At 45.6% G+C, this 18,115-nt stretch overlaps 1 protein-coding gene across 2 annotated transcripts in view; it reads left to right on the plus strand.

Moving 5' to 3' along the window:
- Positions 1-18,115, plus strand: part of LOC138664657 (keratin, type I cytoskeletal 47 kDa-like) — a 64,225-nt gene that overhangs the window by 33,042 nt on the left and 13,068 nt on the right. The window contains exon 2 of one of the 2 annotated variants that reach the window (XM_069751551.1): positions 15,962-16,043. The exons of the other annotated variant lie outside the window; for it this stretch is intronic. Coding sequence (XP_069607652.1) covers positions 15,962-16,043 — 82 coding nt within the window. The remainder of the gene's footprint in view (positions 1-15,961; positions 16,044-18,115) is intronic. 2 annotated transcript variants of the gene reach the window in all.

An 18,115-nucleotide genomic window follows, 5' to 3' on the forward strand; every position in this document is an offset into this window, starting at 1 on the left:
CCTCAGGACACCATCCACCACCTCATCAGGAGCATGAAAAGTAGAGAACAACAAGGCACTCAACAAAAAATTACTTGTGGATGGTGCTCAAGTAGGGTATCCAACCCGTAATCTAAGCAAAAATAAACTTGGCACTCAAATTGAGCATCCAGCTTCTGGGACCTCCACACACGCAGTAATCTACCACAGCGATGGCAGTCACCATTTATGGATGCGCTACATTTGATTTAGCCACATTTAATCTTGCCTCCTTAAATAGCATTCAGGTATTTTCCTCTTATCATCCTTCAAGCTTATTTGAAGCATGCTGTGTTATCCTTCTCAACCAGCAAGTTACTCTGATGAAGGTCCAATGTGAGACCGAAAACGTTCAGTTATTTCTTCTGTTTTTATCTGGATGCAAAATAAATGAAATTTCCTCATTAGGAGCATGCCAGCAATTGTAGGTAGATCATACAGGCACGTGGAGGCCACACACACTACTGAGCATCATTTCCTTGTCTTGAGGCATTTCCACTGAAGTTGGATCAGCCTGTAACTTCATTTTCCACTTTGATTTTGAGCATCATTCCAATTCAAAGACTTCCGTGGGATATTATTTGTGATTTACGTTGATCATTTTTATGTTTTATTGTTCTCAACACATTCCACTATGTAATGAATAAAGATTTAAAACTGGAATATTTCATTCAGTGATATCTAGGATGTGGAATTTTAGTGTTCCCTTTATTTTTTTGAGCAGTGTAATAATAAACTGGGTAGCGTGATTAATGAATGTTGAGATGCTGCTTTTTTCTGTACAGAGTGAATCAAGTGAATTATGCCAAGTACTGCCCATACAGTGGGATTGGGGGCCCAGATCTACATAGGGGACCACCGGGGGATTTCCCTGTTACCCTGTGGGCCAGTCCGAGCCTGGGGTTGATTATTCTGTTCAGTTTTCTGTGTTATTTAGCATTGTACCCAGTAGAGGGCAGCAGGGAGACATTGGTCACAGCACCTACAGCCCTGGGAGGTAAGGAGGCTTTCCAAGGGCAGTCTCATGTTTTCAGAACAGATAATATCAAAAGGTCTTTTTGGTTAAATTACCTTTAGGGACACTGATTTTTGTTTGCTGGAATGCATGGATTTGGGGTTAAAAAATCATGTTTGTCACACCATCATTGTGAGGCTATAGGAATCAAATGGGGCAAAAATTCTAATGAATCCCAATTGCAAAAATGATTTTGAGCCCCAAACACATGAATATAAGAAAATTAAATTGTCACCAGAGATGGGTAACCCCTTAAAAGCTGAAGGACTTGTCGCAAATCTTGCTTTGAATTTACTGAAGTGGGAAAAACTATTTGCTGTAGTTAATAAAAAGGATCCTAATTGGGTGACTACCCTGTGTCACATCCATCTGCCCTCGATTCCCTTAACCTGGTCCATCGGCCACGTCAGTAAGTTGTGGCCGCACGACAGAACCCGTGAGAACCACCACTTACCTGATGGCATACGTGACTCTTCTTTTGACTAGGTGGCAAATTAAAAGTAGAGCCACATATGCTGTGAAGTAAAAGTGGTTCTCACAGCCCTGTTCTGCGGCCACAGATACTCAAATAGAAGAAGAGAATCCAGCTCTAAGAGAATAAAATCAATATCCTTTAATAGTGAACTTTAAAAAGAAAAGGCTGTAGACATAAAAAAACCGGGAGTACCGGAGGAAGAGTGCCTGTCTAAACTGAACGCGTTTCAAACACACACGTGTTCTTAGACTCAGATACTGACATGGCCGATGGACCAGGTTGTGTGAGTCAATTCGCAACAACTCTAGTCCTAAATCATTCACCTCTAGGAATGCTAATGCTGTATTACATTTGCATTTAGTACACTCTCGGCGTCCCTGTCAGGGCATACGTCCGAACCTTTCACCCCTTCCCGTAAAAAGGGGATTTGGATGTATACGCCAACGGAGCCATTGACTATAAAGTGTTCGCTCTGCCGGCAACACTATAGTCTATGGCTCCATCGGCACATATTTACGGGGTGGCCCGATCGTATGGCATGACAAGCCAACTGAGCGTGTAGTAAACGCAAAGTAAAAGCACCCTAAGTTTACAAAGCACTCTCCTCCACCCCGCAGCCCAGAGACTAGAAATTAAAACCTATATATAACTTATGTTGTGCCTGTCCTAGCCCTTAGATGCTTCTGAGATCATTGAGATGGGAGTTGTTCAGGTTCATCCAGTTCTTGTTATCTAAACCCTCCACCTAGGTGGACATCACCTTTATCTCAGTCATGGGGGCTGGTGACAGATTACTTTTCTACCCTTTTGTATTGCACTGACCTGTTTCATTCCTAGAGTGTAGAGTCAACATGCAAAATTCCAGGCAAATTCAGTAGAAACACAGTGTTCTATAATATAAAATTAAGATTTCTACTGATTTATTCAGTACTGATGTACGTAAGACTTGTAGATTGTCTGGCTGATATCTGATGCATTCAGTAATAGTAATGGGGTCATATGATGGATGAGCTGAGAAACATGATAGCTGTTAATATTCAAGATTCTCTTGCTTGTCAGAGGTCACCTTGTCGGCAGCCTGCAGGACTATCAAGATACTCTACTAATGGTATATGTGATCCTGCTAATCCAGGTAGTTTCTACAGCTGGCATTGGTATTACTAAAAGCTCCACTTACTTGGATCTGCAGAATCTCTGAGAGTTTCTGCCACTTATTTTCAGTGGTTGATGGGAGGTTTCAGGCTGCTGAAGACCATTGATACAAAACTTTTGACGTGATTCCCTTTAATGAAGGTGGCAGGTCCCCATTGTGAAAGAGGTACAGCAATCAGATGAAGCAGTTCATCAACAGAAATCCTCACACCATGGCCCTATAGTAATTATTTTCCGTTAGTTATAGGTAATACCCCTTTAAAAGGTTTTTGCTATTAGATATTTATGGCATATATGAGATATCAGGGTCCCATCTCTACGAGACACGTATATGAAGAGCAGGTGTTCCTCAAACAAGCCTTGTAAGGTGTCTGCTCGCTCAGTTGCTTCTCCAATGATTACCGTAATTCTCCATCTGCAGGCAGCGGCCCGGCAAGCTAGGAAACCATCCTTCACGTAAGACCCACATCTAGAAGACAGCTATTGTATATCTTGTTAAAATGGCATAAATGTCAAATTTGAGAATTTCCCTTTAAGAGCAATCATAACTTAGTAAGAATATACCTATAAGTAGATCTGTCCATACACATAGGAAAAGGGAAACAAGATTATAGAGCAGGAAATATCTTCCATGTTGCAGACAATGAAGGGTTAAATCTCTGTTAATAGGATGAGTAGGTGAGGGCTGGATGTTTATTAGCAAGGAGAGATGAGAAGTAGCTGGTGCTCAGGAGCAAGGCCACTGATGAAATATATGGTGGATGGGACCGTAATGAGATTTTTGTAGACCCTTTAAATTACATACCAAAGGTAATGGGATCCGCTTGTGCTCTGGAGAGGAGATCATTGTCCTGTTTACCGCTAAACTGTAATAATGCCATCCATTTCTCCTTCCGCTCCTCACACAGAGTGTAGTTAATGGCAATCTACAAGATGGTCATTGGCATGAATTCATTTAATAGTTTACATGTTAAGTGCAGGATTATTTATTTTTTTAAAAAACTGCGTCACTCCATGTAATGCTTCTGGTATTGTAGCTCAACCTGTATAACTGGAATTTTCAATAAGTCTAGTATGTTGCGGTTTGATAGGGTCAACTATAGTGTTGTCATATGATCCTAGTGCAACACCCCAGGTTGTTGCAGTGATGTTGCCTTCCTTTCAGGTATAGGTACTGTCACACTAGACGATATCGCTAGCGATCCGTGACGTTGCAGCGTCCTGGCTAGCGATATCGTCCAGTGTGACAGGCAGCAGCGATCAGGCCCCTGCTGTGCTGTCGCTGGTCGGGGAAGAAAGTCCAGAACTTTGTTTCGTCGCTGGACTCCCCGCAGACATCGCTGAATCGGCGTGTGTGACACCGATTCAGCGATGTCTTCGCTGGTAACCAGGGTAAACATCGGGTTACTAAGCGCAGGGCCGCGCTTAGTAACCCGATGTTTACCCTGGTTACCATCCTAAAAGTAAAAAAACAAATGCTACATACTTACCTACCGCTGTCTGTCCCCAGCGCTGTGCTTCTCTGCACTCCTCCTGCACTGGCTGTGAGCACAGCGGCCGTAAAGCAGAGCGGTGACGTCACCGCTCTGCTTTCCGGCTGCCCGGCGCTCACAGCCAGAGCAGAGAAGCAGAGCGCCGAGGACAGACAGCGGTAGGTAAGTATGTAGCGTTTGTTTTTTTACTTTTAGGATGGTAACCAGGGTAAACATCGGGTTACTAAGCGCGGCCCTGCGCTTAGTAACCCGATGTTTACCCTGGTTACCGGGGACCTCGGGATTGTTGGTCGCTGGAGAGCTGTCTGTGTGACAGCTCTCCAGCGATCAAACAGCGACGCTGCAGCGATCCGGTTCGTTGTCGGTATCGCTGCAGCGTCGCTTAGTGTGACGGTACCTTTAGGCACACACATTCAACAATTCTGAATATAGGCCAGGAGGGGGAGCTCAGGACCCGGATTCAGGGGAGCTTCCTTAGACTTTATGTACCCTGGTCTGGAGGAGGAGTCAGCCAGTTGTAGACAGTAGCAGAGGAGTGAGGAGAGAAGTAGGACGTCTGGAGCAGACATAGGGGTCAAGCAGCCACGAAGGAGCTGCAACCCCTGGAAAGAGTGAGAACATGAAGGAGTTGAATAGTGGAGGAGCTTATAGGGAAGAAGCACAGAGGAGGAAGAGGCTCAGGAGGGGAACAGCAGAAGGACATCATAGGAGCCAGTGTGCAGAAACCGGGTACCGGGAGCCTGAGGTCGTGTTGTTCTCCAGGACACGCGACAGAACCGGAGGTCATAGGATTGTATGTCAATTGCCCGCATCAAGTCTGAGGTGAAGCAGTAACCTGAGAGTCTGGGTTATGATAGAGACCCTATAAACCGGCTCGCACTGCCTATCGTACAGACATCTGTCTTAGGACAGGAGAAAGGGGACTTTGCAACCAAGCTTCACGCGGCATGGACCTCGCCAACTAAAGTAGCGCAAGTAGGAAAGGCTTACGGACCTCACCTGGGAGAGGGATCCCCTATTGCCTCCAAGCCGGCCGGACCACAGCTACCCTGCACTTGGTACCCTGGACTGAGGACTGTTATCATCAGTAAACCAGGTAAAGACTGTAAACCTGTGTCTTCGATCTTTCCATACCATCCACCACACCCTCTGTGACTTACACCTGGTAAGCCCTGGGGACCTTGCTTCACCTGTGGGAAGTGTCACCATCTAGCCGCCATACCATCTCCCCAGAGGACCCCTTTAAGCGGCGTCAGTCCCAACTGACCGAACACCACAAGTTTATCCACAATACCCTTTAAAAGACCTTTCCCCTTTAATTGGGTGCCCAGGGCCACGGACCGGGTTGCAGCCACCTTGACATCCCCTTTAAGACTGGACCCGGTACCAAGCAACCCCACGGCCCTGGCGGGCGACTCATTTTGGCATCACGAACAGGATGGACCGACCCGAAAAATCGGGTCATGTGCACCTTAGAGACTGTGATTTGCTGAGAGACTGTGCACTATAAATTGTGTCCAAACTGCCACGATTATAGCACCATGTGGTGTGCAGGAGGAAATGGGGGCATTGTCATGGGAGGCACCTGGAGGAAAACTATGGACGCCCCTCATCAGTATTACTATGTCCGAGAAATATGCCCATCAACTAGAGAGGCCTGCCTCCTGATCTGGGATGGCAGAGAGAAGAAAAGGAACCGCCCACGAAGACAGGCGTGGTACAGCAAAACTGCGAGAAACACTGAGGAGGCAGAACCGGTAACCAACATGGCGGAGGGAGGTGAGCGGGACCCCGGAGCGTGGGATGGAGCCAGAGGACTCTCCCAGCCGGGACCTGCAAGAACTGCACCCTTCACCGATGATGAACCTGGACCTCCTGCGGAGAGAAGTGGAGGAACTGACCCGACAACTCATGCAGTTACAGCAGGAAACCATAACCGGGTGGAGAGAGGCCTTGATGGGAAATCTTGCCGGACGACCGCTAACTACCCTGACTGGTCCGGAGCTGAAGAGGAGTTACGGTGCTCCAGAGGCAGAGGTAAGGGGCATGACCCTGACAACCCCGACGGTGGAAGGCCCAGGAGATGTTCCCGACTCACCTCCGCGGCTGTATACACCCGACCAGGGTTATGAGGCCCTCGATAACACGCCACTGCACCTCGAGGGTATTCCGGCCGCTAGCTCGACACCAACCTCTGGGCCCAATGACACATTGCTAGGCCCCTTCCCGATCCCAGCAGCACCACCACCGAGACAGACATGTCACCGGCTACGGCGGAACACAAGCGGCCTGAAGCAGATGACAGCTCCGCTAATTACCGTTAGTGGGCCCCAGGCTATCTTCCCAGAGCCCATGATATTTGCAGATGGACCCATGGAGGAGGACATGATCGCGCTCCAGGGTGAGATCCCTATGATTACCTGGAGGGAGCACTGCAGGCGCCGGGAGGAGAGGGAGAGACAGGAGTCCCTGGGCCGTGAAGCGGCATTCGAGGAAAGAAATCTGGCAGGGAAGGTCCAAATGTGTAAAATCCCAAGGGCAGAAAGAGGACCACAGTGGCTGGGGGAAGTAGTGATTTTCAATAAGCAGAGAGGCTGGGGATTCCTTTAAGGAAGCCAGAATGATAAATTAAATCTTTATTAACTGGAGGGATGTGGAGTCCCATCTACTGGAAGGACATCCTGACAGGGACCTAAATGCTGGCGACCGTGTGACTTATACCTGCCAAATTGGAGAGAAGGGGTGGTATGTATTGGACTGCAAAATACATATACCACCCTCATTCCCTGTAAACGTAACAGCCCAGGCCAACACCCAAATGTGATCAATCCACTTAGACACCAGTAGTGGAACCAGCTAGCAGACCTTGCTGTGCAGTACCTATGGAAAGATATGACCCTCAGTTTTCCCGTTCAGGAAGTAGCAGCCATCCTGAGCAGCCATGGAAAAAGAAGGATTAAATCTGCGTGTTTGAATATGACTGTGAATAGTTAACAGTTTGAAAGTTCATTTAACCTGGCAAAGGTTTCTACATTAAAGTTCAGTTCGTTTGCTTGAAAGACAATAGAATCATGGACGGTAAATGGTTCACAGACTGTACTGTAAATAGTTGGCACCTCCTTAGGTGCTTTCTACTGGTTTTACGTGGAACCCTTAAAAGGACGGTACCAAAGTTGCCTTTAATTGTTGATTGTTTACATAAAGACCTGAAGCAAAACCCGTTGGCGCGGCAGAACATTGGGTCTGGTTACGCCTTGTAGCCAGCCCAAGGTTGATAACGGGTCCCTCGCATCGTTGCTGCTGTTCAAGAATGTGATTGACGGACTTGAATATTAATTTAAATAACACAATTGCACTACCTCAGAGTTGAGAAAAGTTAGAAAGTTAGAATTAATTTTGATATGCTAGAGAGTTTTGTAGATTAAACTATGCACTTTTTTGACCAGTTAAAGCGTTGCACTTTTGAATAAAATATATATGTGATGTAGCATACCTGAAAAGGTAGTTGTTGGTTACATGAAATGGAGCACTCTAATTGTGAAGATAGTATACCTTTCGAGGGTAATTGCAATGCATAGTCTGTGATAGTACGTTCATATTTTTGAAATTTAATATATTGGTTAAAATATGTTTGCAATGTTAAAGTAATCATTTCCTCCTGACAAGTGAAGTCAAAGTTCATATTAATTTGTTATACCTGCTCTTAAGCATTCCAAAAATGTTTTTGCATGTCTTATTGTAACCTGCTGTTTATGTTTTCTTTTTCCCAGTCCGGGAGTACAGGAGTTAACGGGGAAGGGTGGGGAGTGCAACTCCCCAGGTAACCGGCTGTTGCAGTGATGTTGCCTTCCTTTCGGGGAGGGTGATGTCATGCTTGGAGGCAAGGGAGATTCTTTCTATCAGGTAAGGCGCACACATTCAACACATCTGAATCTAGGCCAGTAGGGGGAGCTCAGGACCCAGATTCAGGGGATCTTCCTTAGACTTTATGTATCCTGGTCTGGAGGAGGAGTCAGCCAGTTGTAGAGAGTAGCAGAGGAGTGAGGAGAGGAGTAGGACATCTAGAGCAGACATAGGGGCTGAGCAGCCACAAAGGAGCTGCAACCCCTGGAAAGAGTGAGAACTTGAAGGAGTTGAATAGTGGAGGAGCTTATAGGGAAGAAGCACAGAGGAGGAAGAGGCTCAGGAGAGGAACAGTGGAAGGACACCCTAGCAGCCAGAGTGCAGATACCGGGTACCAGGGGCCCGAGGTCGTGTTGTTCTCCAGGACGCGCGACAGAACCGGAGGGCATAGGACTGTATGTCAATTGCCCGCATCAAGTTTGAGGTGAAGCAGTAACCTGAGAGCCTGGGTCATGATAGAGACCCTATGAACAGGCTCGCACTGCCTATCGTACAGACATCTGTCTTAGGACAGGAGAGAGGGGACTTTGCAACCAAGCTTCAAGCGGCAGGGACCTTGCCAACTAAATCAGTGCAAGTAGGAAAGGCTTACGGACCTCACCTGGGAGAGGGATCCCCTATTGCCTCCAAGCCGGCCGGACCACAGCTACCCTGCACTTGGTACCCTGGACCGAGGACTGCTCTCATCAGTAAACCAGGTAAAGACTGCAAACCTGTGTCCTCGTTCTTTGCCATACCATCCACCACACCATTTGTGACTTACACCTGGAACCCCAGGGGATCCTGCTTCACCTATGGGAAGTGTCACCATATAGCTGCCATACCATCTCCCCAGAGGACCCCTTTAAGCGGCGTCAGTCCCAACTGACCGAACACCAAAGGTGGCGTCACGAACAATAGACTTTTTCCACAATACCCTTTAAAAGACCTTTCCCCTTTAATTGGGCACCCAGGACCACGGACCAGGATGCCCCAGGTCGCAGACACCGTGACATCCACTTTAAGACCAGACCCGGTATCGAGTACCCCACGGCCCTGGTAGGCGTTCCACGAGCAATCATGTCTTGGATGGCTTTCCCACTCAGAAGCATTTCTCCCCAGAACCTCCACCAATCACACCCCGGCTATCCCAACCTGCTCAGCCGCAAGGCCTCTGCCAAGAGGAGTTTGAATGAAGCCATGGTCGAGCATGTGCCAGGCACACTCCAGTCCAAATCTATGGCACTGATGGTAACTGCTGAGCACTCTTCTTACTTTTGTGATAAGTCGTTACGTAAGTAGATAATGGTTGGAACTGAGTACAAGTATTATAAAAGAGACTACTGCATACATCGCCTACAGTCCGTTCACAGTCCATAGGTTTGTATTAGGGATTAGTGAATCAATTAGTAACACCCTGGTTAAACAGCCATGCCAGTTGTCCGTGGCTGCCATTAACCATCTGATTGCTGCAATTCCTGGACTGACTATGCATCCAAACAGTGGTCTCCAACCTTTCTGACCTTGAGAGCAACATTCAGCTCCTTGAGAGGGTCTCGACCCAAATCCTGATCTGAGAAAGGGTCGCGAGCCATATCTAGCTCCTGCCCCCCTCACCATAGTGGCAACCAAAGCCCCCATTATGGATAAAATGATAGCCAAGGCTTTTCCTCAGAAATCACCCTGAAGCAATATACCCAGATCCTGGCATTCGCACAATCCCCCCATTCACTATTCTTCCATCTAGCACTACCACCACACTGTCGTGTCCAGTATCATGCGCATTCTTTACGGGTGGCATCATCCAGTCTCCAGCATACCAGTCTTATGTTCTCTCTAAACCCCTAAGACCAATGTATGTGCACTCTGATCTGCTCTTCTGTGCAGGCGATTCACAAAATTCACCATTTAGAGATGCTCCTCAAAGATAGAACAGGAGCTAATGGCCTAAGCTGGCAGACAGCCACGTGTGGCTGCCGAGCTACAGGTTGGGAACCCCTGCATCCAGAGTTCCTGTGTGTATCCACATTCCTGGCTTGGTGTCTTCTGAAGTTTCCTGCTCCACTTGCCTGCCTGCTGTCCTGCATACCTGATCTTCACTGATCCTAATGCTGTCTGGGGGGTTCTGCCCTCCGTACCATCGCCTTTGTTCCATTTTGCTCACCCTTACTTATGGCATAGAGAGTCCACCTTCTTAGGTGACCCCACAACAGTGTGCTTTATACTGTATATTTTGTATAGGTTACAACATCAAAGATCTATTTAGGCTAGGGTCACACGACAGTATAAAAAAAAAAAAAAAAAAAAATCGGTCCCTTTCTCATCCAGAAAAGTGCGGCAATTTTTTTTCTCACTTGTCATCCGTATTCAGTCCGTTTATTTACAGTTGCACCTATTAATAATTTACAGGTCCATGTGCAGTTTCCTAAGTTCTTGAATTGCAATGTATCAGTACAAATCGGGTGCCATATTGTAGCATCCGATTTTTTTTCTCGCACCCAGACTTGAATGGGTGAGTCTAATCCAATTTTAAGAGTTAAATCACATGCTGCGGTATTTTTCACAGACAGATTGTCAGTGAAAAAAAACCCGTCTGCATTCCCTCATTGAATAATATGGTTAGTGTATTATCTGATAGGAAATCGGATAACACTCATCTGATTTATACAGTGGAGTGAGCGAACCCTTATGTAAGAGATCATGGATGCTAAGAATGACTTAGGCAAGTACCCTAGTTATCACTGCCACCACAACAAGAGTCAGTCATTCAAATTAATAGCCAGCCATGCAATACATTGATCAATTCTGTCAAAATGGCTCTTTTTATAGGTTTCCTACTTTGTCTCATACAGGAGGGGAAGCTTTCAAAAGGCAAGCTCTTGTAATATGTGTTCTCATTGGTTATTGCTGGAGGATTTGCCTCTAATGTGGTGAATTCTGGTCAATAAGGGATCATTTGTGGATAGACAAGCCTATGGCCAGTCTTATGAAAGATTCAAAACCAAACACTAATCTATCAAAGAGGGTTGTCTTGAACAACGACCTTACACAATTCCATGTAAGTGCATGGGCAGCAAGAATGGGATCCCAATTGGGAGATTCCAGTTATGAAACTCATGTACCCTGTCATGCAGCTGCAGTGCAGTACAGCGCAACCTCCACCAGGGGGAGCCTGGTAGTGAAGCCAGACTGCACACACAGAGCAACTGAACAGACGCCACCTAGTGGCGAGAGCAAGGTCAGGAAAACCAAGTCAGAGCACAACAGTACAAACGGATTCAGACAGAACGGATAGTCAGGATATAGCAAGGGATCAATAAACCAGGACGGGCAAAATACGGTACCAAAGGGATAAACTGAAACAGAGTCAAAGAGCCAAGCCAAGATATCATAACCAGGGAGTCAAGCAGATAAACAGACAAAGAGACACTGGGAAAGGGCAGGCGGGGGGATAACAGACACAGGACATGTCAGGGTTCAGTAGGACAAATCAAGGGCTTCCAGAGTCAGGTTCACACGCCAAAGACAGAGCTATAGCTGACACCACCCTCAGGATACCTGGGAGCTAAATAGCAAACCCGAGTCCAGAATGAGGCAGATCAAAGTTAACCCTTGACATGATCCACCCAGAGAAAAGGCAGACAGAACTAAACTCTGGAACGGATCATGACATACCCTAAATTATTCCAATCTGCTAACCCATTTATGAGTGTCCTTCAGATGTCTCTGAGATGCGTTCAGGTTGAACCAGTTCCTGTTATCTGAAGCCTTCACTTAAGAGGACATCATCTTCTTTATCTTAGACCCTTCATTATAGGGGCTAATTCATACCTTTATTGTTTTGCTTGGATGGTCTAACCTGTTTCATTTCTAGAATGTAAGGACAACACTCCAAATTCCTTTGTAATGTCCTGTTAAAAGCCAGCATTCCAGGATACAATGGAAGTAATTAGGATTTCTGCTGATTTATTGTGTTATTTTTTGGTTTATATAAGATTGAACTCTTCATCTTGTGAATTTGTCTACCATATTTATAATTATTACCCACAATTTGTCACCAGTGGTGGTCACATGAGTGGTGAATAATGCTAAGCAGAGTACCTGACACATCTGTAACACCTATGAATGTCAATGTGGACAGTAATGCAGTCAAGGGACTACTAATTGTGCTGCCCCCACTGATCGCATAGTGACCAGTCTCTGATAAACTTGCTTAAAGGCCATTATACATATAAGACTAAACTCAGCTGTACTGGCCGATATAGTTGGGATCAGCCAGAAGTCTGTATATTCAACTCTTTTGACTCTCCTCAGACATGATGCTGGAGGAGAGAAGGATCGGCAAGCTGGAATTCCAAGGTCCGACCCATTTGTTCTCCAGGAGATAACTGCTTCCAGAGGAGTCTCATACATAACAGGACACAGACACAGACCAAGCTGAGCATTCCTGTGTATGGAGAAGACAGGGAGATAGTTGTCAGAAGAATGATCGTTTGGCCGACAGCTGCCAAATATGTATAGGGATGTTAAGGCCAGATACTATGGGTCCACATCAAAATTATGCTTAAAATACAGCTTGCACCTGTAAGTAACCTTAAATTGTCCTTTGATTTGCAAGTAAGACAAAATTTAATTAATTTTCCATAGTGTGAATGAGCTTGGACATCCCATGTCCCAAACAATAATTTCTGACCAGTGGAAATCTGTCTTTCAGATTTCAGTGTGTTACATTACACACAGGTGTATCTAGCCAGTTTTTCAGCACTCGGGGCAAGAATCCAATTTGACACTCCCCTCACTCCTCCCCCACTCAAACTGTTTTAGTAGTTGTCATGTGACCACTTAAATGTGATTTGCATACACAGTCACGTGCCGATGAGCTGCTTTTCCTGTTCTCTCTATGTAACATTTCACATCTGATGATGTAATAAGGAGAATTCTGTGCACTTGATCAGTATTGCAGGCTCTCACTCCACAGGCAGATTGTACTGATAAATTGTGCACAGCAGTGGATTTATCGTATATACTCAAGTATAAGCCGACCCGATTATAAGCCGAGGCACCTACTTTTGCCATGAAAAACTGGGTATGCTTATTGACTTGAGTATAACCCAGGTATGCATTGTCCCCTCATCCCTATCTTGGTATGCATGGCTGTTGGAGTCGGGAGTGGGAGGTACGGATTAGTGCAGAGTCAAAAGTCGTTTGGAGAGCGCTGTGATCGGCTAGGCCAATAGATAGAAATGACGGAGGAGATGTAAGGGGGTGCCGCACTGTGGAGAGCTTTGTGGGTGAGAACAAGTACTTTGTATTGGATCCTATAATGAATGGGTAGCCAGTGTAATGACTGGCGAAGAGCGGACATGTCCGAGTAACAATTAGCCAGGTGGACGACTCTTGCTGCTGTATTAAGGATGGTCTGGAGAGGGGAAAGTCGAGTGAGGGGAAGGCCAATTAATAGAGCGTTACAGTAGTCCAGGCGGGAGTGGATCAGGGCGACAGTGAGCATAGGGCCAATTCTAGAGATGTTCTTTATGTGTAAGCTGCAAGAGAGGGCAAGAGATTATATATGGGAGGTGAAGGAGAGATTGGTGTCAAACATAACACCCTATTGGAGTGGACAGGTGTGCATTTTCATTACCTTAATGAGCGGGGCAATGTGATCGCTCGGCTGGAAGAGCTGCAGGTGCCGGCGGCCAGAATGAGATGCTGTGCCAGCATGGAGAGTGCGCCATAGGTGAGTATGATCAGTGCTGGAAGACGGCAGCTGCGGCTGGCACTGTGCGCTATTACAGCAGCGGCACAGGCTTTAGCCACAGCTGCCAGCTTCGACCTCTCTAAACCGCTGCTCCGCCTCCCCCACCGGCTTTCTGGGACCGTGACTCGTGTATAAGCCGAGGGGGCGTTTTCAGCACAAAAAAAGTGCTGAAAAACTCGGCTTATACACGAGTTTATACGGTATATGTATTTGTTTTCTAGAGGGCGAATAACAGATTTTTTTCATCCTATAAAATTTCTTAAAAAATAATAATGAAAAACACTAATAATACTGAAAAACATTGTGTCATTTTGATGTGTTTTTTAAAAATAATAAGCATCACAAATCAGCAAATAACAGACTTATTTGATGTCCCTTTAATTGTGACAAGCCACCCAACACAGAGGTCAGATTTTTTTATGGAGATCGGTAAATGTCGTTAAAAAAATGCATTTTTTTCCTCTATTGAACTCATAAAAAACTTAATAAAACTGTTACTCTGAGGCCGTGTTCACATGTTGCGTAAATGCTTTCTACTGCTTTTTTGTTCTGCAGGTGTCCTGAACACACCACACAATAACAATCTTCTCTGATTAATGCGTGTTTGCTGTGTTTCTTTTATGCATTTTCCCCCTTACATGATGTGATTTTGGTGCAAACGCAAGTGTTTTTTTTTCAAGCGTTTTTTGTTCAGAAGAAGCCTATAGAGAAAAAAATGCACCAAGACCACAGTGTTCAGCAGCGTCTTTAGATGCACCGAGGGCGGAGATTTCATAGAATCAAGTCCATTTTGCTTCGAAATTTAAACCTTGTCTACATGTAGAGTAAATGCTGCGTATTTTCTGCTGCTTTGTTTGCACAAAAATTCTGCTGTGTTTAACTGTCCAAAGAAAGTGGATGTGATTTACTGAAAACTTTTCTCCTCTGTGGTCTACAGAAACTGTAGAACTTTGTGGTTTTAGTGCTTTTTTCCTCTCTTGTCTTACATGTGGAGCCTAAAAAATGCATTTAAAAAACTGCAGTTACTTTTTTAAGTGCAGAGTCAAAGCTTTTCTCTTCTATGAAAAAACACATTAAAAAAAGCAGCTTCACACCTGCACCAGAAACACATCAAATAAGTTGGAGAAGATTGTTATTGGGCAGTTTGGTACACACTCCTGTAGAAAACAAAAAGCAAAAAGCACAGTATTTCTGCAACATGTCAAGACGGCCTACAGACACAAAAAAGCCAGATGGTGTATAGTGAAGATACATAAAGATTAGAAAGTTCTGGGGGATCCGACCGTGAATGAACAAAATGATAAAGCCATAGGTCCCAACTACAGATGAGAATGGCGCACAGATGATGTCACGGCATCGCTGACTAATCAAAAGCTGTGCTGGGAACGCTGGAAGGTTAGAGATTTGTGACCTCCCATCCAGCTGCCCGGTACCATTGACCTGGATGCTTGACCAGAGACTCGTGAATCGATCCTCTCATCTCTATTCCCAACTGTCCTGGATACAGAGGACAGTCCTGGATTTATGTCTATGCCCTGCAGTCTCTTGCGTCTGCTGAATGTCCCTCAATACCAGCATCTGTCTCACATCTCATACTGCCGGGAAAGAAAGAAATGGTAAATGAGCATGGATTGAGGTGGGGCCAGCAGCATTGCCAAAATTTTCTACGGGATGCTAGATGTGCTGCATAATCTGTCCCTAATTCTGTTCTTTAAAAGTTGGGAGGTATGAGTACATGAACATATCAATATAACCACCATCAGTACAGAAGTACATTACTAGAACCACCAACGGTACAGAAATACATCAGCAAAACCACCAACGGTACAGAAATACATCAGAAGAACCACCATTAGTACATGAATATATCACCAGAATTACCATCAGTACATAAATACATCACCAATCTTAGTGTAGCAATCAATTGTAATGTCAGGTCAGCCCGATATACAATTGTATTACATGAATATAAAACTCCCAGTATGTCCTTAACAATGGTAAGGTGATACTGGCAGTTGTTACCAGTCATTGTCAGATCAAATTGGGACCACAGTACTGATGACAGCAAATTCACTCTCAGTATCACAAATAAACATTTACATTCAGGTACCTTATAGGTGGCAGCCAGTCTGATTGGAGTCATTCTATTTCGTCTTCATCTTTTTCAGGTGCCATGATGACTTTTCACATCTACAGCTCATCTCTGCAGACTTCCATCTTCTCCTGTCTACTGCAGCACATCTCGACCTGGTGATCTTAAAAACAGAAGCGTGATTATAGTGCTAAAAATATCTGCTCTACACTACAGTCCTCATACTGTGTCCACATCAATCCCCCCATGCCTCATGTTATCTGCAGCACCAAACTTTCTGGCTCCTTATACTATGTCCACAGCACCAATCCCCAACGCTCCTTATTCTGTGTCCACTCCAATCCCCCCACTGCTCCTCATACTGTGTCCACAGTGCCAATCCCCCCATTCCTCATACTTTGTTCACACCAATCCACCATGCTCCTTATACTGTGTCCGCAGCACCAATCTTTCCCGCTCCTTCACAGCACCAATCCCCCACTCATACTGTGTCCACAGCAACAATCCACCCACTGCTCCTCATACTGTGTCCACACCAATTCCCCTGTTCCTCATGCTGTTCTGCGTTATGCTGCGGTGTAACGTGGTCCGTTAAACGTAGACACTGAACGCAATGTGAACCTAGCCTGATGCTTTTTTTGATATTTTGACTATTTCTCCTTTTCAGAAAATAAATACAAAATCGTGAGTACACTATATACTAAGGGACTGTGCTATACATAATAAGTGAGTACACTATATACTAAGAGACTGTGTTAGACATAATAAGTGAGTACACTATATACTAAAGGACTATGCTTTACATAATAAGGCTACATTGCTGTATCCGTGTGCAGTGTCGGTGTGCTGTCCGCTTTTACAGACACATTGAGCATGTCCTATTCTGATACTCAAAATTGCATCAGAACAAAACATTCTCTGACCCTCATGGATCTCATTCTCAGATCCGTGATTTTCATATATGTGTGAATGAACCTATAAAACTCTATGAGTCCATGTGCCATCCGATAAAAAAATGTGGAAGCACATGGACATTTCACACAAATGTGAGAATGTAGAATAAAGAAATTTACAAAAAAACATTGTCACTCCACGTCACACAGTGCAGATACAGAATAATACATCCAAGCACTTACTGCTGACGTCTCATGTGATTAGAGACATTTTCTCCTGTTTCTTGTCCATCTGGTCAGACCTTCATGTCGACATCTCCCAGCCATGACTCGTCTTATCACAATGATCATCGCAGCCGAGAATAGCAAGGTCACATGCATTGTATACATACATGTATCTCCCCCCTGAATACAGATATGTACCCCTAAATTAGTATACTATTAGCCACACACCATTAAACATATAAAGTAATTTAAAGTAATAAGCAGCACTGTGACCCCCATTAACTATAATCTCTGCCGCCAATAATATAAACTATTCAATCTGTGACTCTCCCCAATTACCGTATTTTTTGGACTATAAGACGCACTGGACCATAAGACGCACCCCAAATTTGGGGTGAAAAATTGCAGAAAAAAAGTCCGGCAGTGCTGTGGCGGCGGCAGAGGCGCGGTCATCTCCTCAGGTGAGGGCCCGGTATCCAAGGTGAGCAGCAGAGCTGGGTTAATCACCGGTTTCTCAGTGGTGGCTGCCATCTTCCTGAGGCCAAGCGTGCGCAGATTGAGTGCTCTGCTTCCTGGGGCTTCAGGAAAATGGCTGCGGGAGGCCATGCGTGCGCAGATGGAGATCGTGGCAGCCATTTTCCTGAAGCCGAGATCTCAATCTACAAACTCGGCTTCAGGAAAATGGCCACTGCAATCTCAATCTGCGCATGCGCGGCCACCCGCGGCCATGTTCCTGAAGCCCCGGGGAGCAGAGAACTCAACCTGCGCATACGCGGCCTCAGGAGGATGACCGCCGTCACTGAGAAAGCCGTGATTCACCCGGCTCTGCTGCTTGCCTTGGATACCGGGCCACGGCGTCACCTCACCTGTGGAAGGGACCCTGCTCACGCCATACCGCTCACCATGCCTCATCATCCCCGCATCTCTGCCGCCGCCACACCACTGCTGGTAAGCCTGCATTCGAACTATAAGACGCACCCCCCATTTTCCTCACATTTTTTGGGGGGAAAAATGTGTCTTATAGTCTGAAAAATACGGTAACTGTACTGTAACTATGTGCACACAGAAAGTACGCAAGGTTTTACAGTGCAGGACAAGTGAATGAGATCACT

Source organism: Ranitomeya imitator, chromosome 2 (genome assembly GCF_032444005.1).
Source record: "Ranitomeya imitator isolate aRanImi1 chromosome 2, aRanImi1.pri, whole genome shotgun sequence".
Lineage (NCBI taxonomy): Eukaryota > Metazoa > Chordata > Amphibia > Anura > Dendrobatidae > Ranitomeya > Ranitomeya imitator.